Here is a 25,998-nt window from a genome sequence, read left to right on the forward strand (position 1 = left end):
CAGTACAAAAATAATACATTTTGCAGGACAGTATAAAACTTTCCCATTGTTTCCCTTAATGGTTTAGCCTTTAAAACAAAAAGGGGTTAAAAAAATACAGCTAGAATGCTGCATATCTGTGGGGACAGTCTGGAGGAGGAAAAAATGAATATTTTTCAGTGTTTTCTGCTAAAGCTTTGACTATACTGTCAAGGTTAACTCAGCCTTCCATCCTTCTCAGGTGGGTAAAATGAGGAATCCAGATTGTTGGGGGCAATATGCTGACTCTGTAAACCTCTTAGAGGTTTAGTGTAAAGCACTATGAAGCAGTATCAGAGGTGGGTTCCTACCGGTTCAACCCAGTTCAGCCGAACCTGTAGTGGTATGCCAGCCTGGGTCACAGAACTGGCAGCGACCCAGGCTGGCCATGCCCACAAAACTGTTTCCTGGTCGCTGCTGTTGCCACCGCCATCTTTTTTTTAGTTCTGCAGATGCGCAGAACAATTTCTATCGAACTATGCATGTGCATGCTGCGCACATCCAGCATGCTGCACGCATCCAGTATGCACATGCAAAGTGCATGCACGAGCGAACCAGCACTAACGCTGGCTGAAATCCACCCCTGAGCAGTATATAAGTGCTATTGCTATTGCTGTACAATAAGTTATCTTACCCTTGGTAAGATAATAGTGATCTTACCCTTATCTTGCACTTGGGGAGAATCTATTCAAAATCATTTTCTACTTTGAGACCTGTTCCCACCAATCCTTCTTTCATCCTTGTTAAACAGGAAAAAAAAAAGATTACTTTCACAAGGCTTTTCAGCTCTTACAGGCATCTGCCTACCAGTCTTCCTGCCACATCTGAAATCAATCTTAAGAACTGGGTGACTTCTATCATCAATTGTTACCCTGAAAGAGGATCAGCTAGTTTGTGACCCAGTCTGTGTTTCTGGCTGGTTTTATATACCCCAAGCTGAATTAATGACATTATTTAACCAGAACTCTATGCAGCAATTTAAAACTAAATCTTGTGACTTAATGAATTGCACAGCTCTTCCAAAAGGCCCTCATCTTGAGCCTTTGGAAGTTAAGTTAATTTTAGAGGTTGGATATGCTATGCAAAAACGTGGGTAGCTATTTTTCAGTTTAAGGTGACTGTATATACAAACCTAGAACAGAAAATTGTAGGTCACCATGTCTTCACAATAGCCACCTTAAATGAAAACAAATACTTTTTAAAATTCAATTGTCCTAAAGCATTTTTTTTTAAAAAAACATCCACGCAGCCTTCAAGCAAAATACAGAGCATTTAATTATTTGCATGCAACGTAATAGCATTAATAAATCTGAAAGCGCAAACATGCACCAAGTTTGGTCACTTCTAGCAATTGAGAAGGAGCTGGAAATTTTAAAGGAAGCCAAGAGACTCCGTTGAATCCCCGTCCTCGTAATGCCTTGATTCACCACCTTTATTTCTCGAAGCCGAAGAGGTGGGCGGGAACAGCTTTTTTTAAATCGAGGGGCCGGAGGGATTTTCTTTACATAACACGAGGCGTTCCGAACAGACGGGACTGTGGGAGGAAAACCAACATTTGCGCCCGGGATTGATTAACATTTGGAGGTTTGGCTGCAAGATGTGTTTGCTTACAATTCACTTTGCTCTATTGAGGGTATTTAAAAAGTGTGGAATGGGAGTTCGTCTTTTCTCTGTTCTTCCATCTCGCCTGGTCATTTCTCAGTTCGCAGCCCCGCAAGGCTGGTTTTTCTAGCTGAAAAACACAGGATATCCGAGAACGAGTGAGAGAAATCCAACCATGATTTGGACTTCATTTCCCAGAATTTGACACAGTAGGACTAGCGGATGGCTGGGTATTCTGGGTGTGGTCCTTCATGTTGAGAAGTTTTATATCAGAATATATTTTATTCTTTATATACCGTTTCCTCTCTTCCCTTAAAACATTAAAAGAATCCACAATGGACTGAAAATCGGTGCCTCCACTAGATATTTGACAGTCAAGCTGAAATTAAGTCAACCAAGTAAAAATAGCAAAGGGAGGGTGTGTCTTTTACTCAAACATCAATTTATCTGGAAGGCAGAGGAGGAAAAAGGCAAAATAAACTCTCCAAACATGGGAGGCTTCTGTTGCAGAGTTTTTCAAACAGCGGTGAGGGTTGAGCTTGGCTACTGAAGGGAAGGAGAGGAAGACAGTTTGTTTTATTGCTTGATAGTAGGCCTTGCCTTGTGCTGTGCTGAAGGCAAAACCAGTTCCTAGGCTGGCCCTGCTCTGTCGTTTTAACTTCCTTCTCAATCCTTGTTTTTAACAGGATGCATCGCTTTGGCCCACTGCTTATGCAGCATTTGGACCAACTCCTGGAGCTTGGCAATTTCAACAGCAACATTGAAGAAGGTGGGTTGGCTCTAGCTCACCTTCCTCTCATCTCTCTCCTACCTCACCTCTGAATCTGTTAGCTTTAATGACCAATTTCATTTATGCCCTACCTTGGGCTCCAAGCCATAAAGCAACTTTATGACCTGTGGCCTTCAACTCCCAGAATTCTTGAGCCAGCTATGCTGGTTTAATAATTCTGGGAGTTGAACTCCACAAGTTATATAGTTGCCATAGTTAACCACCCTTGCCCTAAAGTTATTGTCTGCCTCTTTCTGTGTCTCTGCTTTCTTAAGGCAGGAGGATACAATTCTGGGTAGATCCTTCTGTTCTATAAGGTTTTTGTTGTTTGTCAGTATTCCTTTATGCAACAGAGTACCATCTATGAAAGCAGTCTTCCTCAACCCTAGAGCTTCCAACTGTATTAGGATGAAACTTGTGCGTTGACTGGGAGTTCTGAGTTTAGTCTTCTGTGTAGACTGAACTGAAGGGAAGAGACATGAACTTAGTCCTAAATAATTCTCTTACTTTTCATGAGCTGTGGTGGTGCAGTGGTTAGAGTGTAGTATTTCAGGCTATTTCTGCTGACTGCTGGCTGATTGCAATTAGGCGGTTTAAATCTCACCAGGCTCAAGGCTGACTTAGCTTTCCATCCTTCCAAGGTGGATAAAATGGGGACCCAGATTGTTGAGGCCAATCTGTAGACCACTTAGAGAGGGCTGTAGAGCACTGTAAAGTGGTATATAAGTCTAAGTGCTATTGCTATTTTCCCTGTCCATGGAAAATTGGAATGACAAAACAATATTTGCATGTCCCTTATTTTATTTGCTGAATCATGTCCCAGCTTTCTGCTCACTGACTGATCTGAAATTTCAATTTTGGATTGAAATAACACTGAAGCTGCCCACACTGTATTTTTAAGTATCGTTGTATCTATAGATGCTTCCTGTGGTATTTTCAGGCTCTTCACGCAAGAACACTTTAATGTTTTCTTCTTCCAGCTTTCTTGTTTAACAGGGGATAAGTGTGGGGAGTGGATATGTTGAAGCACAGAGAGCCAGTGTCTAACTTAGTCTTTATTAAATATAGAAATGCTTTGGGGTTTATAAGCTACAAGCATTCTTGGTAAATAATAATAGATGACTACAAACATAATTTGGTGAAGATGGGAAGAACCTGGTAATTGTGTATCTTGTGATTGGTTGAACATTGTCCATAAGAGCTATTTGATTATTCCCCTACTTTGTATGGTCTCCTGCAATTTGCCCTTTGGCCTGGAAAGGATGGGTACCTATATAGATATAAATAAATAATACATTTAGAAATTAGAAATTAGACTATTGCTTGAGCAATTTTTCATTCCTTGGATTTATGTTACAATATGTACTGGTATGTGCAGAATTGTATTAGCATAACATTCCCTTCCTTTGATCTGATCTGGCTGCTTTTTATTGGAATGTATATGTATGCTGTTTCTCTAGCACTGTTAACTTTTGAAACTGAACGTCTCAAAGATGCTTTTTCAAGAGGCAACTGGGGGTGGGGACGTTCTTGTTTTTCTTTTCTTTTGTTCTCAAAGAAAAACAAGAGAGTTCAGTTGCCTCTTGCAAAAGCACCTTTGGGACAACCATAATCTGGATGCCTGAGAATCCCCATAGATATTTTGAACCTGAATTAAAAACTGATGTTCTGGGACTGCCTTTCAAAGAAGAAACAAACTTCAGAATAGCTTTGTTGAGGTTCTACCATAGGAAGGTACAGCTTTGCAATGCAGGGTCTCAACTGAATCTACCGTAATAAGCAGGTGGGAGTCAGAGAAAAGTCTTAACTTTGATTTCTGTTAAACTTGTAAATATAATTAAGAAAATTACTCCTCAGTTGTTTTAGAGTTTTTCCCCCTTCATATACTAACAAGTTTAACTGAGTGACAAGTTTTTAAGATACTCTGAAGGCAATGCTTTAAATGCTGCCTGCAGAGCCTCTATTGCAGTGGTTCTCAACCTGTGGGTCGGGACCCCTTTGGTGGGGTCGAACGACCCTTTCACAGGGGTCACCTAAGACCATCGGAAAACACACATTTTCAAAAAAATGTGGAAAACAAAAAATAATTTTATGGTTGGGGGGTCACCACAACATGAGGAACTGTATTAAAGGGCCGCGGCATTAGGAAGGTTGAGAACCACTGCTCTATTGCTTCTCCAGCTTCCTTTAGGTCTGTTTAGCGCCATGGTGCCACAGTGGTTAGAATGCAGTACTGCAGGCTACCTCACTGCTTATTCCAGGAGGTCGATTCTGAATAGCTCAAGGTTGACTCAGCCTTCCATCCTTCAGAGGTCGGTAAAATGAGGACCCAGGTTGTGGGGGCAATATGCTGACTCTGGAAACTGCTTAGAGAGGGCTACAGAGGACAGTATATAAGTCTAAGTGCTATTGCTACCTGAAGCACCAGCTTGCTCAGGTATCTAACACTACAACCTAGGACTCCATGCTAGCCCCAATGGGTGTGGGGTGTGCAAGAAGTGCTGCATGGGTCAGGGAAGGCATGGGGTGGGCATAGTCCAGGAAGGGTGTGCAGGGGTTCCTTTTGCAGCAGAAGCACTGAAGCAGCCACAACAATCTGAAGCCCTCCAAAGATTGCAACTCTCACCAAAGTCAGGCAGTGTGATAAAAGCTTTGACTCTATACTATCAAGGTTGACTCAGCCTTCCATCCTTCTCAGGTGGGTAAAATGAGGACCCAGATTGTTGGGGGCAGTATGCTGACTCTGTAAACCGCTCAGAGGGGTCTGTGAAGCACTATGAAGCAGTATTTGAGGTGGGTTCCTATAGGTGTTATAAATGGAAAATGCGAGAATAGCATGGTATAAGAAGAAATGTTTTAAGGTACATGAGAAAAAAGAGAGAATCTAGCAAAGTTCTCCGAAGTACTGAGATTTCAAGAAAATAGCTGTATTGGAGTGGATTTTTCACAACTTGGAATGGATTCTATAGAACAATTAAGCATTGATACAATGACACAGAATAGAGAGACTCTTGACTCTTATTAAACACTTCTGTTCTTACCATGACAGCTGTCAGAACTGGGGTACTTCAGTTGGTCCATTAATCAGTGGGTTAAGAGGATGCTGTTCTAATGGAATTTTGATCATACTATCTTTAGTGGGGTTTGACAGAAAGTGGTGAGAAACTGTGTTAATTCAAGCATTCTTTGTTATTTTGGGTATAGCATCAGTGCTTCCTGGTAGCAGGTTGGCCAGACTCTAGAAACTCTTTGCTTATGTAAGGATAAGGATAAAATTACATTTCCTGTACCCTTTTCCTGACACATTCTCTTTGTTCACATCGACATTTTCCATCTTAACTCATGTTATTCTTGGGCACAAACAAGATACGTATGTGCTTGCAAAGTTTATTTACACTTAGGTAATTTTGAGCCTTTGCCATCAGATCCCAATACTGACCCCATGCATCTGTTCAGAATATCTCCAGATTGCCAAGTGTCTGGAGGAGATGCGCCAGCGATGCTGCCGGCTGGATCGTGATTTGCAGAAGGCAAGGCAGCAGTTACGCCAATCGGAATCTGAGTTTTCTGTGCTGGAGGTGAAGTTGAAACATGCCAGGAACCAAGTAGAGGTGGAAATGAAGAAAAGACGTTGGGCAGAAGCTGAGCTGGAAAAGCAGGTATGAGAATTTTATTCTCTTGTCAGAAACAGCATTCCCAGAAGGAGGCTATCATAAGTGAAAGAAGTAGGAAAATGAATTATATCTCTTCTGTCAAGTAATAGATTTTAGGAAAAATAGTCTCTTAATCTGAAAACAAGAGTGGACCACCTCTAGTCTTTCAGCTATAATTGGGCTTGGATTCTTAATAGCACCAGAAAACATGGCAGTAGAACCATATTTAAAAGTGTGAGGCTAACAGTTACCATCCTAGTGTTAACATTTCTACCATACCTCATTCAGTGCACCTGTTGCATTTTTATACTTCTCAAAAACATTTTTGTGTAGGACAGGGGCAGGGAACAATGGCCCTTATAACACTTGTGGACTTCAACTCCCAGAATTCCTGAGCCAGCCATGCTTAATCTTAAGTAAGCTTGAATCCCAGTTTAATCTAATTTATTCAGGTATCTCTGAATGGATTGTTAATGTAAAGTTAATGTAATCCTGAGAGTTCATGCAAGGTGAGGATAGTTAATTAATCTTATATCAGTGCAAGTCCTGAGGGAACACCCAGGCCCAAACCTTGTTCCAGTTGCCAGAGGCTCTCTTAAACATCATTTCATTCTTTTCATTAAGAGGATTTCTTGGTTCTCTTCCCTTCCAGGAATGCAAGTTGCAGCTTATCTATGACTACCTCATGGCAGACCCACAGATCGCCCCCCTCACTGAAGATAAACATGCAGACCTGGCCATTGTGGAGAGGCTGTGTTTCAGCCGCAGTAACCTACTGCCTAGAAAACAGTGAGTGTTAGAAGGCCAAGCTTCAGTTAAAAGGCTTTGATGTGGCATTCTTGTGCATGCAATCTTACACAAGAATTATGGTCCTCAGAGCTCCCTGTAGCAGTCCAAACTCTGCCTTTGGAAAGATGATATAATTTGTCTCCATAAGAAATATTGCACATTAAAACCCTTGAACTAAATGTGAAGTGTTCTGGTTTGAGATGACTCTGGCATACCTGGCACCCTGGATGGGGAAATAAAGCAATGTTTTTTTGTCCATCCTCTTCTGGGACTTCTCCAGTTGCAAACAACATAAAGAAAATTATTGCAATATGCCCAATGGATGATTGGCACTTTCCACTAGATCAGAGACATGAGGGACAATTGAAGAACCTTATTCCCTTCTGCCCGTTATGCAGTACTTTTCCTTGAGAGTTTTCCAAGTCAGGAATTCCCTTCAAAAGCAACAGCCACGGGACCAACAGAGAGGTGGGAAGAGCATCTGGCATTAGTTCTTCCCCTCTGAGATTGGTGTTCCATCTCCAACCCTGTAGAGTGGAATCAAAGTAATTCAGTGTTACCTGGAACGCTGCACAACTACACAGAATTGTATTCCAAGTATATTATAATTTTTTTCTGAGTATTAAAATTAATCTTCATAATGCATTATCTCCATAATCTCTGGCACAACTCTGCAAAATAAGTACCAGTGACAAAGGAAAATTCAGAGATCAAGAGGGAATAAATCAACACATGGACCTTGTATAGCATTTGATAAATATATAATCAATTGTCATGTTTTAGCTTAATATATATTTAAAATATTTCCCTGGTTTTTCCATGATAGAGGAGAAGCGAGTAGAAATGTACAGGTAATTCTGCCCACTTTTTGTTAGAAACTTTTGCTTGGACGCATGCACATAACTGACCAAAAAGTGATAGGGTTGCTCTTGCATTTTCTTTAAAAAACTCCAGCATTTTATTATCTTGGTTCTTCTCAATATCTTCACTGGATATGCCAGAGGATATGCCAAACCTTTTCCAGGATTTCTTCTAAGTATCATGAGGAAGAAAGTCTGGCATATCTAGTGAGGATTCTCAGGCCATTGATATTATTCTCTTAAAAAAGTATAAATATGTCTGTATTCCTGTTAGTCTTCCCCAGAATTCTAGAAAGAAAGAAGCTGGGTAGCCATTTTGTCAGGAATGTTGTAGAAGATGTAGAAAAGATGTGGAGACTCTAGAAAGAGTGCAGAGAAAAACAACAAATATGATTAGGGGACTGGAGACTAAAACATATGAAGAACGGTTGCTGGAACTGGGTGTGTCTAGTTTAATGAAAAGAAGGACTAGGGGAGACATGATAGCAGTGTTCCAATATCTCAGAGGTTGCCACAAAGAAGAGGGAGTTAAACTATTCTCTAAGGCATCTTGGGGTAGAACAAGAAGCAATGGGTGGAAACTAATCAAGGAGAGAAGCAACTTAGAACTGAGGAGAAATTTCCTGATAGTTAGAACAATTAATCAGTGGAACAGCTTGCCTCCAGAAGTTGTGAATGCCCCAACACTGGAAGTCTTTAAGAAGATGTTGGATAGCCATTTGTCTGAAATGGTATAGGGTTTCCTGCCTGGGCATGGGGTTGGACTAGAAGACCTCCAAGGTCCCTTCCAACTCTGGTATTGTATTGTATTGTATTGTATTGTATTGTATTGTATTGTATTGTATTGTAGTGTAGTGTAGTGTAGTGTATTGTATTGTAAGTTTCCTGCCCTGAGTAGGGAGGGCATTATTCATTGCATTTTATCACTCTATAATTTTCATTCGAGCTCTGCTTAAGTTGGACGGGAAAACAAATAAAACATAGATGGATATTCATTTTGCATCCATTTTGATGTACTTTTCCAGGGGAATGTGTGCAATAGAAGAATCTGGTACCTCAATTCTATCTGACATCAGTTTTGACCACTCAGATGAGGAAGTGGTAAGTCCCATGCTTTTTTTTCAGGCTTGAAATGGGAGAAATGAAAAGGTTTAGGCCAAAATTGCCAAGCTGTTCAGAGTTGGAGAAATGTGTTAGCAGTAGGTCTCTTGGGAAATTATTATTCTGTCCAAAATGTTCACTTGTCGTGGTAGCACATAAGGACTCCTTCCAATAGAATAGCAGAATCTACACATGGATCACGAAGAAAATGTACAAGGATGACTAATACAGTCCACTGTATTGCACACAGTGAGTGTTGTAATAAAAAAGAAATATGCATAGGTGGTGTATGAAGGGAAGAAGGCTAGTAACACAAAATAAAGAGATTGTTTCGGCCACAAAATGAAGTGTGAATTCATCAAGAGTTGTTCATAGATTTTTCATGGATTAAATAGGAAGCAAAGTTTCTTATTTCATTCAGTGAGCAAACACCTCCATGCATGAAAGCTTGGATTCCAGCCATTAACTTCCTGATTCTATGGCTATAATTTATATTATGTGTTGAATTTCATTTCTTTCTGTCCTCTGGTTTCACTATTCTATTCCCAACTATCTCAATCACCACCTCTGGTATGTAGAGAATTTTTTTCTTCTCAATGCACCAGTGCATTTGATTAAGTAGATGGTAATCTGCAGACTTTTATAAACCTTATTGTTAGCAATAGCACTTAGACTTATATATCTTTATATAAGAGAAAAAAAATATATATATAGTCCATCACGACAGAAACCCAATATTTTTACTGTTGCCTTTGTTACATTTGTGTTGTATTTGTGCTGATAAATAAATAAAGAGAGATAATAATAAATAAAGGGAGTTTATTTATTTATCAGCACAAATAAAAATATAACAAAGGAAACAGTAAAAATATTGGGTTTCTGTCGTGATGGACTCTTGTGACGAGCCGATTGACAGACAATGGAAGCAGTTAGCTTCCTCCCATAATTGGGGCTTACCAGGGGTTGTGACACTAAACAACAATCTGGGTCTTCATTTTACCGACCTCAGAAGGATGGAAAGCTGAGTCAACCTTGAGCCTGGTGAGAATCGAACTGTTGAATTGCAGGCAGTCAGCACTCAGCAAAAGTAGCCTGCAGTTCTGCATTCTTACCACTGTGCCACCACAGCGCACAGTTGTTGTATAAGCTGCTCAAGTACTAGCAACTCTGAGTGTTTCAAGACTTTGATGCCACAAGACTTCGATGTTGGATGAAAGCAACCTAACAAAATTTTTGTGGGCTTTTGTGTGGCTCTGCCTTCTGCTGTTTTTATTATTGGGAGTGAATACCATTTTGCTGCTCCATGCCATACTTCTAGATGTCCCTGGACACAACCATTTATGGGTCCCGCTATTCCCTTTTAGCAGCTAGAGATTTGGCGTAGTCAAGATCTGGGTTGAAATTGACAAGAGTCTGCCAGATTTTCTTCCAGCTTGAGGAAGATGTTTCAGGTGCAATATAAGGCCCTGGTGTGAAATAGAAGAAAGTATACCCCTCATGCTCCTGGTAATCTCCCCATTGTCTCTGTGACATGTCACTTGGTCCATTTCTGAAACCTCTGTTAAAGACTGGTAAATCTGTCTCCAAAAAGAATCCATTTGATTGATGGACTTAAATAGTGGGAGAGGAGATTGGTGTGGTTATCTGGTTCACTGTGCCTGCAAGCTCCCTCCCACTTCATTCCACACCCCATCTCTGTCCTTCGACTAAGCAGCTAGGCTAAATTTTTGAAATGGGGTTTATCTGCCTTCCAGAAGATCTTTTTCAGAAATGTTTCAAGTACTGGTGGCTGGCACAGAGCATCTCTGAACCAGGAACTCTCACTTATACTGATGCAATTTTCTGCCAGTTCAAGAACTGCAGGAATTCCCATTAATGTGGCCAGGAAGAAGGTCCTTTATTCTACATGTAAGAAAGGTAACCAGATCTGAGAATTTTGCTATAGTGCTTGATACTAATTATGATACTAATCTACAAGATCTGTTGCACTGCCAATTCTGTCTCGGATCTCTATCCAAATATATGAAATATGGCAATATGATGATCCAAATCTTTCTCCCTTATAACTGTAAGTCAAATAAACTGGCATGTATCTATTGAAGAAAAGAAGGTCAAAGATTAGGTATGGGGGAAAAGTAAGGTTGGTGGAAGAGTTTATGAGGCTGGTATGTTAAGAATCAAAAAATAATTTTATTTTCCAACTGATTTATTTGAGCCCCACACTTTTAATTTCCAGTGTTCTTCACTGTAAAGTTATATCTAACAACATAATTTTAATGTAAGCTGCCAAAGTGAAATGAAATAAATATTACTATACTTATTCAATACAGTTATTACTCCAGAAAATAAAAATTAAAAACAATTTTTTAATGAGGCTTCCAGAATGTGTAATGTTTCTTAAATTAAGCCTCACCTATGTATATGGCTATGTACATGGTCACGCAGTGGTTGAGTGGCTAAGATGCTGAGCTTGTAGATCAGAAAGGTCTGCAGTTTGGCAGTTCGAATCCCTAGCTCCATGTAATGGTGTGAGCTCCCGTTACTTGTCCCAGTTTCTGCCAACCTAGCAGTTCGAAAGCATGTAAAAATGCAAATAGAAAAATAGGGACCACCTTTTGTGGGAAGGTAACAGCATTCCGTGCACCTTTGGCATTTAGTCATGCCGGCCACATGACCATAGAGACGTCTTCTGACAGCGCTGGCTCTTCAGCTTTGAAACGGAGATGAGCACTGCCCCCTAGAGTCGGGAACAACATAGCACATATGTGCGAGGGGAATCTTTATCTTTTGTATGTTAGCCATTGGAAGGAATTGGTTCCATTTAGAGTCAATGAATGTACTAGGGAATTGATCTATGTCTGAAGATGGTAGGTAGCTAGAATCTTTGTGTGCTTCTAAAATGCTGCATATATGGTGTAAAACAAAATTTGAAGGGTTTATTTAGAAATTATTATTACTGTAAGTAAATTGTGAATGACATACCAGTACCTCCATGTCCTCCCTCAAGCTTGTTTGTTGTTTGTTTGTCTTCAAGGATATGAAGATGATCAGATCTGTCAAAAGTAAAAACAGAGTGGTAAGTGAAAATGCCATGGTAGAATATTTGTTTGTCTTGTCTCCTGCCACAATGAAACAACTCTCAGCAGCTTACAAGCGCACTATTGCTGGACAGGGGGAAGCAGAATTTTATACATCTACACATCTGCAACCACAATGTTTTTTAACTTCAAATCTCTGAAAAGTTTGACATCTACACTGATTTTTTCACCTACCAATGTTTTGTGGGATAGAAGAAACAAAAAATATTTATACTTCTTTATGCAGCTTTCATACTTACACTTTTTTCTTCTTCCAGCGTTTCTCCCTGGCTCCCCTGGTTCAGCCAGCAGTAGCAGCCAAACACTCACAGCATTCTGGTGCATTTACTAACAACGTACGTATCCGTCAATCAATGCATGAGTGAGAAGGTATTCAAGATGTATGCTGCTATTCTTGCCATTACCAACTTAAACCTGCTATTTCACTGAATGGCTGTGCAAAGAAACGAGATAATGTGATATTGCAAAGCAGGAATTTAAATAAGACGTCAAATAATATAGGGAAGGAACAAGCAAAAATGATAGCCCTCTTAAGTCCTGATTGGTATGATCACTAAGCTATAAAGGCCATCATTCAGCATCAAGCTTGGTGATTGGTTGATCCTCATCAACCAATCACCAATATATTTCTCTGGAAACCATTTGGTCTATCCCGATAAGAGCTTGGTGCTTCCTCCAAGATAATCCAAGAACTGGCTCCTGACTCTTATCAGCCTGCTTCCTCTCCTCTACCCCATCCACTAAATTTAGATACACACTTGTTAGTTTGTGCCCTATCTCTTTATTTGGTCAGTTCTAATTAGGCCATTACCTGCATATACATGTTGCACAGCCTTGCCTTTCTTATTTGGATAAGTTCTGCTATGTCATAATCTGAACTAATATGTAAACATGTTGTGCAACTTTGGCTTGCAAGCCTATACATCTCACTGATTAAATTAAACCCAATCCTGTATTTCTGTCCATATAAAATATGATATGTATATAAGGATCTGCATTCCAATTTGAAAAGATTATTATCTGTTCTTTTCCCTCCCTCCATATCTTCCTTCTTTCCTTTCCTCTCTTCCAATTCTTACCAGGTGAAGGAATTACCTCTGGTGACCTCAAGATCTAGAGCCATTGGTGGGAGAAGAAGCCTTGCCCACGGTTTATCATCCAGCTCTGTAGTATCCCATTGTCAATCCCAGCTGAACTGTTTGATTTCCACACACCCAGGTGTCCATTCCCCCTTCGTTTCCTTGGGGAGGGGGTGTTGTGGTCACCCATATTGAAACTGAATATGTATGATTAGTGAAAGAGCATTTGCAGAAGGTTTAACAATTATGCAAGAAAATTACCTTCTTTTTCTCACCTGTATTTAATAGGTGTTTCCAAGGGACTGTAGCAATGAATGGCAGCATATGAAAGGGCAGGTTTATAATCTCTTACTGTTCAGGTGTAATCCAGAGCAGTTGCATCACAAGAGAGCCTTTTTATACTCTCTGCTTTTCTTCAGCTATTTAAGCATCTTTTAAGGAAGAAAATGTAGCTGAGCTAGAAGCAGAGAAATGGGGATCCAAACTCTAAATCATATCTGTGATTATATTCATATACTGTATGTCATTCAATCCCAAAAGGATTTGCTTGTCAATGAAAAAGCATGTGTGACTTTATGGGTTGTAAACCTAAGGTTGTGGTTTAGTTCAGTGTGTAAACCCTGCTTAGGAGTCAGTCATATGTGTGCTGACATCTTGCCAATATTCAGTCTACCCTCTTGCTTCTCTACTGTTTGGCAGTTTAATTGTCCCTGTGTTCCCAGACTTAGTGCTCAAGGGAAAGGTTGGAGAAGTATCTCCAGCTTAACCAGGATTTCTCCATATTAAGCAATTCCAGTGAGGTCTTAGCTAGAGAATCTTGAACACAAAGTCTCCCCCCCACCCCAGGTGAAATATGCCATGCGAGGTAGGAATATAGGCTAATTCATGGTTCAGTCAAGTATTGGAAAAAAGATGAGTAGAATAGAAGGATCGGTCCCTGCTTTTATATACATACATACATACATACATACATACATACATACATACATACATACATATATATATATTCTTCATGCAGAATGGGGATCTTTTTCTTGACAGAGCCCACTTCTATCTGGAATAGCACTGATGAATCTGGTAGGCAAAATAGCCAAGTTGGAAGCAAGACCATTGGACCTACCTCCGGGGGAACAATTGGTGCCTCCATTCATTCATCAGGAATGCCACCGCTCCAGCAACATCAATTTGCTTCCAAAAGGGTAACCACTTATTTTGAGAATAAAAAGTAAACTATTTGTTGCAATGCAGAATTAGAGTTTCTGACATGAATGTCCAATTACTTGAAGGTTAATATTTTAACTAAACAAATCAATATTTAGTGATCAGAATGTGGTAGCTTTTCACTTTTAAAAAATTGCTATGCGGCCCCTGTGTTCAATTAAACCTTTTCCCCCTTTAGCTTCTCAAAGAACCCTACCAGTTTGAAAAACGTGGACTAGACTATTACAGTCAGGGGTCCTTGGTGCTCTCTGTGCTTTCCTTGCAGACGTTTCATTATCCTAACTAGATAATATCATCAGTGCTAGTAAGGGGTGCTGTTTGCTGTCAGTTTATATTCTGGTGTCTTGCCTGTCTGTGTGGTTGGGAGGCAATCTTAGTGATTCTTTAATTGGGCTGTTTACTGATGGCTCTTTGGCAGTTTCTTCATTGGGGATATTGCTTACTTGATTGTTGGTCTGAAGTTAATCTTGAAGTTAATGTATGCTGATCTGAGTGCTGATTATTGGTGGACAAGTGCTGGAGTCCTTTTGTTCTCTTTTCGGCTGGTTGATTGTCTCTTTTGCATAGTCTATAAATGTTGTTAATGTCTTTGTGCCTATTGGTGGCTGATTTATCAGAGTGCCAGGCTTCTAGAAATTCCCTGGCACTTTTGGACTTGGCCTGGTCAAGGATTGTCCCATTTTTCTTATTACAGTAATTCCAGGTTGTCTCTATGCTAGCATTTTTTTTTGAGGGGGGGGGATGTCTACTCACTTCCAGAACTATACAGCTAAGGTAACGTGTAGCATTGGCTTTAAGACCTGTGTGCTTTGTAACTTCAGGGGTAATTTAAGGATTGCTCACAACAGTGATGGGATTCAATTTTTTTATTCCCCGTTCTGTGGGTGTGGCTTGGAGGGCGTGGCTTGGTGGGCGTGGCAGGGGAAGGATACTGTAAAATCCCCATTTCCTCCCGATTAGCTGGGACTCGGGCGGCAGAGAATGGATTGTGGCGGGGGCAGTCAGAAGTGGTATTTACCGGTTCTCTGAACTACTCAAAATTTCCCCTACCGGTTCTCCAGAACTGGTCAGAACCTGCTGAATACCACCTCTGGCTCACAAGTAAGACTCCCTTAGACTTTCCTTTCACAGCTTTCTCCAAAGAGAACATGAACATTCTGAGATTTCAAACAAAGAGAATATTGGGTTGAAGGGCAAGGTTACCGTTTAGTTTTGTCTATTTTAGAAATAGCCAGAGCTGCAAAGGGCCAATGCCTTTTGTTCTGTTTCCTGTGTGTGTTCATCTTTCTTCTTTCTCTGTCCTAGGTATTTCATCCAGACTGTTGTGTCGTTTGCAAATCCCACCTACGCTTTGGGACGATGGCACTTAAATGTCATTCGTGTCAGCTTCTAATGCATCCAGAGTGCAAAGAACATTGTCCCTCGCGGTGTGTGCCAGGTGCCCACTCCCCAGTGAAAGAGGTGAGGAATCTCCTCAAAGGGTGAAGTCATCCTCAAGGCAAACTTAACTCCTGATGATTACATGAATTCTGCAGCTATCTTGGTAATAACATGGAAGCCGATTATCAGGGATTCCCCCCCACAAAAAAAGCAATAATTTGCTTAATTTTGCAGCCTTAAAACTTCCAGGTGATCTTCAATTCCATAGTTCCTTATTGTTCTTTGAGATCATCCAAGGTCAGCTCAGTGCTGCCACCTGATGGCAAAACCGCAGCATATCTTTGAATTTGTTTTTATTTCCCCAATCCCTCCATTTGGAAAGGAGGCATTGCCTGGGTAAAAACAGTTTTGGGAATTGAGATCTGATGCAAAGAGATCCCTGAAGTCTGCCCCATCTCTTCCCTAGGGTATACTAGCTGATTTTGCGCCTTCCAAGCCACCTCTGGTACCCCCCATTGTGGTTCAGTGTGTGGTTCAAATAGAGAAACATGGCCTGCAAGAGGTAAGTGGAATCCACAGGAAAGGTGGGCAAAAATAAGCTATGAAATGTTGATGGAACTTCAGTTTATTATATAGTCTGCTTTGCTCTGCAGATAAACTTAATTCCCCCTCCCTGTTGATTTAAAAAAAAATCTTTAACTGTATTCTCTGCTGTAGCTATTTGGGTTTTTTTATTAAAAGTTTTAATAAGTTTTACAATTATATACCTTTCCCCTTCTCTCCCTCCCTCCCCCCAATACCACATCCCCTCCCCCCCAACCTCCCAGAACAAATACAGGGTATAAACATTTAGCAATCATACATACACTAAAATAAACTAACTTTAGCATCAACCCTCCCTTGTACTTTAACTCCCCTTTTGTAAAGCTAACTTTAGATAAGTTGTAACATTCCTTGTTCATTCATTCATAAGGTAACTGAAATTTCTTAGTCTCATATTTATTTTGAATATAGTCAATCCATCTTCTCCTTTCCAGCTTGTACTTCTCATCTGCTGTAGCTATTTGAATGTAGAGCTAGGCTATCTGAATATAGAGTTAGAGTTAGGTTAGCCCTTTGCATTCAGTGGGTACATGGGATCCAACTTTTTAGAAGTGTTTTCAAATTGTATATTTTTAATGGAATGGAGTAGAAATTATTAAATATCATGTTAACTGTACCTAATATGTAATGGGTGACCTTTGGAGAATGAGGCGAGGAAATGCTGCCTAAGAAACAATCAGACAAGAGAGGCAGTCCTTTTAACAGTCAGAGGGAAAAAAACTTAGGAAAGACCCACCCTAAGGAAACAAGCAGTTCAAAGTGGAGGCAGGAAATTTGTGTTTTTAGACTTGCAGTGTTAAAGTTAATGTAGCCTAATAAGAAAATAGAATGAGTTCATCTAGTTGCGTTTGCTGTCTGGTTTAACTGGGAGGGCTGATAGATTACATTTTTATTAATTTTCTTTCTAAATGAAAAGAAATTGTTTATTTTTTGAGGTGCCAGGTCTCTGAGAGCTACCAGTCAAATATGCTCTTCCTGTCAGGGAATAAACTGTCTTTATCTTGTGATGGTCCTTTCCCCTCCCATCTTGTGATGAGAAAGAACAGAACATTCAAACAATGGGTCTCTAAGCTTACCCTTTTTTCCCCCCTGTATGGTCTCAAATTTTACAAAATATTACAATGCAAATTTATTAAGTGCGGTTCAGACATTGGAAAAAATATTTATAGATTTATTGAATGTTGTTTTCTTCTACAGAATACAAGGGGATATATAGTAGATCAGTGGAATTAGCAATGCTTCCATTATTGAAAATCAAAGCATTGGGATTTTTTTCCTTTACCATAGCTTTCTTCCAAACCTAAATAAATGGTTTTCCTCTTTCACAGAGACTAAGTTTTTCATCCTTGGTTAGACAGTTTACAAAAGTGGAAAAAATACCCCCAAGGAATAAAGGTAAAGGTTCCCCTCACACATATGTGCTAGTTGTTCCCAACTCTAGGGGGCAGTGCTTATCTCCATTTCAAAGTCGAAGAGCCAGCACTGTCTGAAGACGTCTCCATGGTCAAATGCTGAAGGGGCACGGAATGGTGTTACCTTCCACCAAAGGTGGTCCCTATTTTTCTACTTGCATTTTTACATGCTTTCAAATTGCTAGGTTGACCAAAGCTGGGACAAGTAAGGGGAGCTCACTCCATTACCTGGCACTAGGGATTCGAACTGCTGACCTTTCTGATCGACAAGCTCAGCATCTTAGCCACTGAGCCACCACATCCCTTCCCACAAGGAATGCTTCCCACAAGGAATGCTACAATCTGGGTGAACAAATTTACTTTGAATATCTTACTCATGAGAATAATTTTTGGTAAGCACTGTGTAGGTAGCATGAGAGTCCCTAGTTGAATGCAACACATTTCTCAAAGGAAATTCTTCTGCAGATACAAGATCATACCAAGAAGACCTAGGAAATTAAGGGAAGAAATGTTGATCTTGAAAGCCCCCCCCCTTTAAAAAAAACCCATATAGTTTGTGTTCTATGATATTCAGTCCAGAAGTAATTGTCTACTGTGCTTGAGAGAACATGTATTATATCAGCCCTCCTTTGGCAGACCACCTCCATTGCTTCTGCCCTCTGATGACTACGTAAACAGTTTTTCAATTGATATTTTTTTGTTTATAAAATGTGGGTCTCTACATCAAATTCTCTAAACACTGAGGAGAAGAAGTTTTCCCCACCTGCTCTCTCTGTTCTATATTTTGTTATGCAGTTTCTCATCTTTTTCCCTTTCATATTTTACTGCTGCTGATCATGTTCTGTTTTTTAATCCAATTTTGCTGCATGAAAAGACACAGCCCAGTGAAAGAGTTGCAAACAGGTGTTGCATTTTCCCCCTTGTGCTCTGAAGTATGTTGGGGGATCAAATCCAGCACTTCGCCACCCTTGAATTTAATGAATCTCTTTCTCTGCAGCTGTTGTTTGTTTTTCTCTTGTATTTGCTAGGAACCTCTTTAGGATTTTCGTAACTTCTTCTTTCCTTTCATTAGATACCTTCCCCTTCTCTGAGTCCTCTGATTTTTACTGATGTCATTCATTGTCACTCAGCAATTGCCTACGCTCATTCCAGTGGATGTTCCACATCTTTGTAATTATTTCCCTGGCCTTTTGCTCACCTCTAGGCTGGACTGTACAGAGTGCCAGGGGCAGAAGCCCTTGTGCGTGAATGGAAGGACAAACTGCTCTCTGCACGAGGAGCTCTTCCTTCTCTCGACCTTGTGGCTGATGTGCATGTGATCTGTGGCATCCTCAAGAGTTTCCTGAGGAATCTGAAAGAGCCTTTGGTTACCTTTTGCCTGCGCTCTGCCTTCCTGAAGGCAGCAGGTGAGTTGGGATGGGATTCTCAGATAAATCACTGGAGTGGAAGTGACTAAGAGGAACATGGGTGGTGTAGGATATGACCAGGCTGAGCCGGAAGGGTGAGGGAGGGGTCAAACACATCATCAGTTTGGAGTTTCTATGCCCCTATAAGAGACCTAAGTCCAACCCTCCCTCTTGAAGTCAGTCTGTTGACTCTTATCTGGTGCTAATTCACCTTCGCCGTTAGATGACCAGACTCTTGGGTAAAGGTAGTATGAAATAAGCCTGGAGTATTTTTTGAAGTCTATCCTGTCCTGATTTCTTGTACCTGACATTGCTCAATTCTTAGAAACTTTTTAGTTTCTTCCTGGTTCACTGTACAATTAAGGTGCTATGTCTTAAGTGATTCTAGTTTCATTAGGGAAAACAGATCATTTGTGAAAAGAGGTTAAATGCTGAACTCTCTGGATGACTTAGAAAGGCATGAAGGATTTGCATCACCCTTTCTTTCCACTCAGAAATTCTGGATGAATCTGCCTGCCATACCGAACTCTGCCGTGTTGTCATGAAGTTGCCCATGACTAATAGAGACACACTAGCGTTTCTCATGCTCCATCTGCATAGGTGAGCACAAATTTAGGCTTGGAAAGGAAAACCTTAGGATCAGAGAGCTGGGAGAGAGGTTTTACAGGCCACATAGTCCAGTTTCCTGCTTGATGCAGAAAAAGAAAAAATAGAACATTTTTCTACCGATGTGCACCTGTTGTTTACAAGCTTCAAGTTCTCCAATGGAGGTGGAGTCACCTTCTTTTACAAAATAACAAACACAAATCTGCCCAGGTTTTGTCTGTCTTGCCAGAAGAATAACAACCCTGCTTATTTAGATCAATCTGCAATGCAGGAGCAGCTATTTTCATAATTATAAACTTATTGGGAGGGATTGCATGTTAAGATTGTAATGATATCTGTTCCTCCCCATCAGACACATTTTTAAAGCAAAGAACTAGCACAACTACTTGGCAGAGAGCCATATTTTAAAACTTTTTTTTCTTGTGAAAACAGTTGCTGTCACTTCTAGTTGAGCCTATCTTTTGCTTTCTAGATTTGCTGGAATGAAATCTTATACTTTCCTGCCATCATGGCCATAGTTGTTGAAATTACATTGAAGTATAGTTGTTGTTGTATACCTACTGTTCCTAAGATGTTGGACTATTGTGAATACTTCCTCTTCCTCTTCCACACACACACATACAAATCATGGCAATGTGCAGTAGTACAAATAGTTCCCACTTAACAACCAGAATTGGGCTTGGAATTTTGGTAATAAGTCAGTTATTAAGTGAGTCACTATGGTAATTAAGGGTACTATGTGATCATCAAGAGAATTATGTGGTTAAATGAATCCAGCATATGAAATAGGAATAGTAATGGCACTTAGACTTATATACCACTTTACATCCCCCTCTAAGTGGTTTACAGAGTCACTATATTGCCCCCAACAATTTTGGGTCCTTATTTTACCCACCTCGGAAGGATGGAAGGTTGAGTCAAGTGAGATTTGAACTCCCAAATTGCAGGCAGCCATCAATCAGCAGAAATAGCCTGCAGTATTGCACTGCACCATCACAGAAAATAACCCTTTCTTGCCATTTTCTCCTGGAAAACAGCAAAAACTATAGCAAATTGCAATCACATGACAGCTAGTTACCAAACGTCTAAAATGCAGTGACATGACCGGGAGGGGAGGGGGCAGCACAACACTTTATGACAGCCAGACACCCATGACAGCTTTACCCTTTCCAAGGCCGTCATAATTTCAAATAGTTGTTAAGTGACTCATCACTAAAGAAGGGCTGCCTATAACTGTTTTAAAAAAACTCATTCAGACTTCATGATCTCCTATTGCAAAAGTATGGTTTTCATTCGAACTGTAGATATCTTCAGCACTCTAAAGGAAAAGGAAAGATTTATAGATTTAGATACCAGCCTTGAACAAACTGGGCTTCATGTGTGAATTCACATCCTTCACCGTAGTATGTGAAACAATTTTTCCTATCACATACACATATTAGAAATGGCTAATGATATGCAGTGGAAATGCTTTTGCTGTAGCATGGGCTACTATTTCCATAGATCTATCTCTCCATCCATAGGGTCATGCAGAGCCCTGATTGTCGAATGGACTGCCATAACTTGGCACGTATCTTTGGACCAACACTAGTTGGACACAGCACTCCGAGCCCCAGCCCACATGCCATTATGGAAGACACCCCACGCCAGTGCCTGGTAACCTCTGTGAACTCTCTTCAAGTTTCTTTCAGTTTTCAGTGGCTCATCACTGCACAATGCTCAGTCTTTGTCAGAAACGCTTGATTTTATAGGATTGATTCCTTTGTATGGCAATAACTTATCTCTTGTGGGATGGGTTGGGAGAACATAGCTTCCCTCAAATGTGAGAACAAGGCAAGACTTGATAGGTGGTTTGTAGCGAATATTCTTAACTTTTTTTTTGCTTTTGAGATTCCATTGAGCATTATTTGAATAATTCATTGATTAAATTTAAATGCCATCCATCTCGCTCTCTGTTGAAGTGACTCTGGGTGGTTATTTGTATTATTCCTCTCTATCATGATTAACAACACTGCTTTAAATGGAATCCATGGAATTCCATTTTTGAGATACTCGTCAGCTAAAGAACCAAAGGGGAAAGAAAAAGAAGGGGGAGGAATTAGGAGGTAGACAGAGGCTGATGTTATTTCCTTTCTATAGGCCGTCTCCCATCTCCTAGCATTGCCACTCAAATTTTGGAAACATTTTATAGAAGAAGAGCAAGAAAACCTTGTCCCATCAGTACATCAGCCCATTGTAATGAATAAGCAAGGTGAGTTAATTCAAATATAAGGCATGAGACAGCATTGCTGTTTTGATCATCTTGCAAAGCATGTTAAAGGAATGAGCCTAATCTTCCCTGACCAGTATAAACCAGCTCTTCCATCCACTTGTTCCCCCAGAGACCAGCACTGTCCAGTTGAGTCCAGGAAACAGCTGCTTTCCCAACAAGCTTCTTAAGTGCATGGGCACAACTTTGCCACTTTTGTGAGTATTACTCAAAAAAAAAAAAAAAAAAAAACCCCGAAAACTTGGCTAGATGTAAATGGAATGGTGGCATTGATCAAACCATACTGGAAAAGGTGACATAACGCTCTGTATTAAGGCTTACTGTATGAAGCCTGTCCCTTCACAACCAGTGCCAAACCTTTATCCATTTGGTTGCATTTGGCCACTTTTTGGTCTACCAGAAACACCATTATTAGTGGAATGACTATGATTGTAGAGGACGTGTTCATTCTTGGTTTATCTGTTTTATTCTTCTCTTCTGACAGGGATGTCCCCCGGGCCAAAAAGATGGGGAGATTCTTACTGTTTCCAAAATAAGGAGCTACTCAAGGTGGCCATTTATTCTGATTGCTAATGAAGGATGTGTTCATCACTTGGTGATTGCATCTTTCTTGCCTCGCACTCTCCAGCAAGCCTCCTTCAAGCCGAGTTCCCAAGTTCAGAAATATTTAATCACCCATCATTATATCTTAATAGTGGAGGACTTTTGATCTCCTTCCTGAAGAACATCATGGTTCCCTTTTTTCCATAACTAGGGATTGACAAAAGAGTGGAGTGAATCCTTGACTATCATTCTACTGATCTCTCCATAGTGGATTTGTGGGTGAATTGAAGATGTTCAGATCTGTTTTTTGATCAATTTACTTATACCAATCAGCAGATTCAATAGGTGGAATCTGGTGAACAAAAATATGCTCAATTTTGTACATTTTGGTCCTATTATCATATCTTTATAGCAGAATTTGATAATATTATTTGGTGTTGGGAATGTGGATGAAGAGAGAAAAATTAGTGATCCTTGTAAACTGAAGGCAAGAAATTTTTTGAAGGCACAGCTTTTTCAGAGAAAGATCAGTTTTATTGCAGATTTGCACTAGCATCTAATTTTGGACAAAAGGAAGCATTTGACTCTCTTTAGAATAAGTAGATTTTCTTTTCAGGGGATATGCTGTAGAAAAATAAAAAATGCTAATGCTCATGAACGATGGGGGATGTCTGGGAAGAATATCAAAATCCACAGTTGAGCAATATATTTTCTTTGGAGCAACAAGGGTGCATAATATGTCCTCAAATTTTCTAGTACTCTTAATCCTGTGTTACAAAAGCAGGGAATAAGGAAAACAATCTGAAAATAGAATTATCTCCCAATTATTGCACAAGTCTCAGCTGGGGACATCAGGAAATGACTGGGCTTCAGATCAAATAGGGAACTGGAAAAACGTTATCATAGCAAATCCATATTGTTGATGATATGGAATATGAAAATTTTGTGGGATTAATCTAGCCAAGAACTGAGCTAAACTAGACCTTATTGTAGGGGCCTTATTGTCATAAGCATCAGAGGACATCTTATGTACAATGGGATAAAGGAGCCATTTCTGAAAACTAAAATCAGACAGGACCTTCAAACTGAATTTTGCCTTGGATTAAATGCATATCCTTCAGGCTAGCCCAGGATGTCAATCTTGAAAGAGCAATTAATTTGCAGTACTGTATGGCATTAAGATAAAGCCACTAATTTCAAATCTCATGACTACAGTTGTTATATGAGAGCTTTTCTGCTATTGCCCCAAATGATGCGAAAAGAAGTCTGGAGAACTCAGAAAGTGTTCACTGAAGCCATTCTTCAGTTATGGATTATTTGTAGATTATTCTCCTTTAAAGAAAGGCTTTTGGACATTATGCAGGTACATACCTGCCCAGGAGACTGAAATAATCATAGTTTATATTCTTTATAGACAATTTATATATTCTTTATAGACAACTCTTGAGTGTTGCTATTGTCACTCATTGCATGCTCAACTCTCTCCATAGGAGTAGGGCCGACCCAAATGTGCCTTAGCAGTGGTATTGAACTGATAACTAGACTCCAGTCCACACCTTCATAATTTCACCTTTTATTAGCCAGAAAGTTCTCTCATCTAAATGCTTTAAGGGCTGTTTAGTCCTGCTTCTCATATGCTTGAAGTGTGCCTCTGTGCAGAGCTCACACCTCCAGCAGTAAGATCTAGGCTTGTTGGTCTTACCTCACTGTAGTTTAGGAAATAAGCAGGGGTTAAGCCAAAATGGTTTAGGAAAAGGAGTGGATTGGAACAGTACTAAATTGGAGAAGATTTAAAAGGGTCCTTCAGGATTACAGGTAATCTTTGACTTGCAACTGGTCACATCATGACTGAAGTTACAACAGACTTCCTCAGGGTTACTTACAACCCAGTTCCAAAGTTCTGGTGATTGCCCTCCGATGGTCATACAACTATTTTGGACATTTGGAAACTGGCCCATATTTATGGGCATTTGCAGTGTCCTGCAGTCACATGGCCACAATTTATGGTGTTTTTGCCAAAAACCAGCATTTAGTTCCAGTTTTCAGCAAAAATGCACCATAGTGAACCATGGGTTCACTTAACAACCATGGTGTTTGCTTGATGGCCAGTGCAAAAACAAAATTGTAAAATCAGGTTGGTCACATGATGACCTATTTTACAACCATCACGATTCACAGCAGTAATTGGCAGACTCCATTAGTCATAAGTCAAGGACTATCTATATCAAAGCTAAATCTCCTGTAGTAGCATTCCAGGCAGACAGCCATTTGTCCTTGCTTAAATCACCAAGCGGCACTTGCTAGAAAATGGAAGTATGATTTATATAAAAGGGGTATCCGTGTGAAAGATTTATTTCCCCACATGTGATAGCAATAAGTGCAAACATTGTATTCTGACCTAGAGGGAAGCTCTCCAACATTAAGTTGTGTCCCTTCTAGCACAATCTTTCTTACTGTGTGCTACAGTTGCACAAAAGCAAAGCCCTGATTTATACTGCAGGCTTAAAGGGGAAAAATGAATCTTTCCAGTAGAACCATCTCTCCCTGTCTCCTGTTCATGAGACAGAATTATTATGTTTCAGAACAGGGCAAAACACATTGAAAAGGGGCCCAAAACTTTAGACTTAAGGGAACTGTCTATCTCGTAACAATTATCCTAAGCTGGTCTTGTGCCTTGGAAGTGCAATGAAATAACAAATAAGACATGAGCCTACTTTAAGAACTAAGAAAAAAACATGCAGGTTTTTCTAAAGTACCTCATCCTAGTCCTTTTCAAGGTGTGGAATCTGTCTTTAACTTAGAATTAATCCACCTCCTGCAGCTAAGGTAAATAACCTTCTGGATTAGGCTTTATCCTGAAGCAGTAGCCATGGCCTCTAGTAATCTTTTTCCCAGCTGAAGCAAAAGAGGCCCTGAAGCACGTTGGATTTTCAAATACAATCTCTTCCAGTAAGTGAGGCCAAGAAGAGGAGGCAAGCAATGGACGCATTGTTCAAGACACACACACCTCTCCTTTCCCCCCACCGCCCACCACTTGTAGCAGACTAGTTCCTGTATATTAGTTTATGGGGCAAAGAAGTGACACCTCCATTTACAATTCTGAGGTTAGAGCACTTGTCCTCCTCAGATCTCCTATCAACGTTCGTGGTTCACTGAGAGGAAGGAACTGGCAGTCAGGGCTCTTGAGATGCTAGGCCTTCTTCATTGCTGTTAGAGCTTCTCTTCCTGGCCCCCACAAGCCATAGATGCAGTAGCAGTAGATCAAGTAGCAAGTAGTCCTGCACACTGTCAGAGGGAATAGCGGTCGATGCCTGCAGAATGGAATTCATAAAAGTTAACATTATCTAGTGGGAAATGAGCCATCCCTTTGCTGCTTTTTGGCTACTGAAGTTACATGAAGCTTCTGAGAAACAGTGCATGTCCCACCGGACAGATCCTACCCGTAGTTGTTTTTCTGAGAAGTACTGACAGAGCTGACATTCCGAGAGAGAATGCAGGTCTGTCTACTACAACAGTAGCCTCAAATACATATATGCCCCTTCCCCATTTAAAAATAATCTGTTTTGCTGATCAGCTCGTTAGGAAGTTC

The 25,998-nt window shown here is 40.3% G+C and overlaps 2 protein-coding genes across 4 annotated transcripts in view; one reads left to right on the forward strand and one right to left on the reverse strand.

Annotated features, from left to right (window-relative positions):
- Positions 1 to 2,239: 2,239 nt before the first annotated feature.
- Positions 2,240 to 23,615, forward strand: LOC106540774 (rac GTPase-activating protein 1). The gene is made up of 16 exons (XM_087703503.1): positions 2,240 to 2,389; positions 5,846 to 6,048; positions 6,695 to 6,831; positions 8,717 to 8,792; positions 11,827 to 11,868; positions 12,148 to 12,225; positions 12,973 to 13,108; positions 14,011 to 14,168; positions 15,496 to 15,651; positions 16,037 to 16,132; positions 18,790 to 18,991; positions 19,486 to 19,591; positions 21,121 to 21,253; positions 21,737 to 21,848; positions 21,979 to 22,063; positions 22,351 to 23,615. Exons 1-16 carry the CDS (start codon positions 2,308 to 2,310, stop codon positions 22,400 to 22,402), a joined length of 1,854 nt encoding a protein of 617 aa, XP_087559629.1. The 5' UTR covers positions 2,240 to 2,307; the 3' UTR covers positions 22,403 to 23,615.
- The window catches only part of PRKAG3 (protein kinase AMP-activated non-catalytic subunit gamma 3), a 28,949-nt gene continuing 25,872 nt past the window's right edge, over positions 22,922 to 25,998 (reverse strand). For all 3 annotated transcript variants that reach the window (XR_015696393.1, XR_015696392.1, XM_087713145.1), the window contains one exon: positions 22,922 to 25,720. Coding sequence is in view for 1 of the 3 variants with exons in the window: in XM_087713145.1 (XP_087569271.1) it covers positions 25,698 to 25,720 (23 nt within the window). In the remaining 2 variants the exon portion in view is untranslated. The remainder of the gene's footprint in view (positions 25,721 to 25,998) is intronic.

Source organism: Thamnophis sirtalis, unplaced genomic scaffold, assembly GCF_051295495.1.
Source record: "Thamnophis sirtalis isolate CommonGarterSnake01/CBP01778 unplaced genomic scaffold, rThaSir2_p1.2 scaffold_1, whole genome shotgun sequence".
Classification (NCBI taxonomy): domain Eukaryota; kingdom Metazoa; phylum Chordata; class Lepidosauria; order Squamata; family Natricidae; genus Thamnophis; species Thamnophis sirtalis.

Coding starts and splice junctions, on each gene's coding strand:
- LOC106540774 (XM_087703503.1), top strand. CDS start 2,308: ATGCATCGCTTTGGCCCACTGCTTATGCAGCATTTGGACCAACTCCTG. Junction 6,049..6,694: donor AAGCTGAGCTGGAAAAGCAG/GTATGAGAATTT, acceptor CTTCCCTTCCAG/GAATGCAAGTTGCAGCTTAT. Junction 21,849..21,978: donor CATTGTAATGAATAAGCAAG/GTGAGTTAATTC, acceptor TTGTTCCCCCAG/AGACCAGCACTGTCCAGTTG.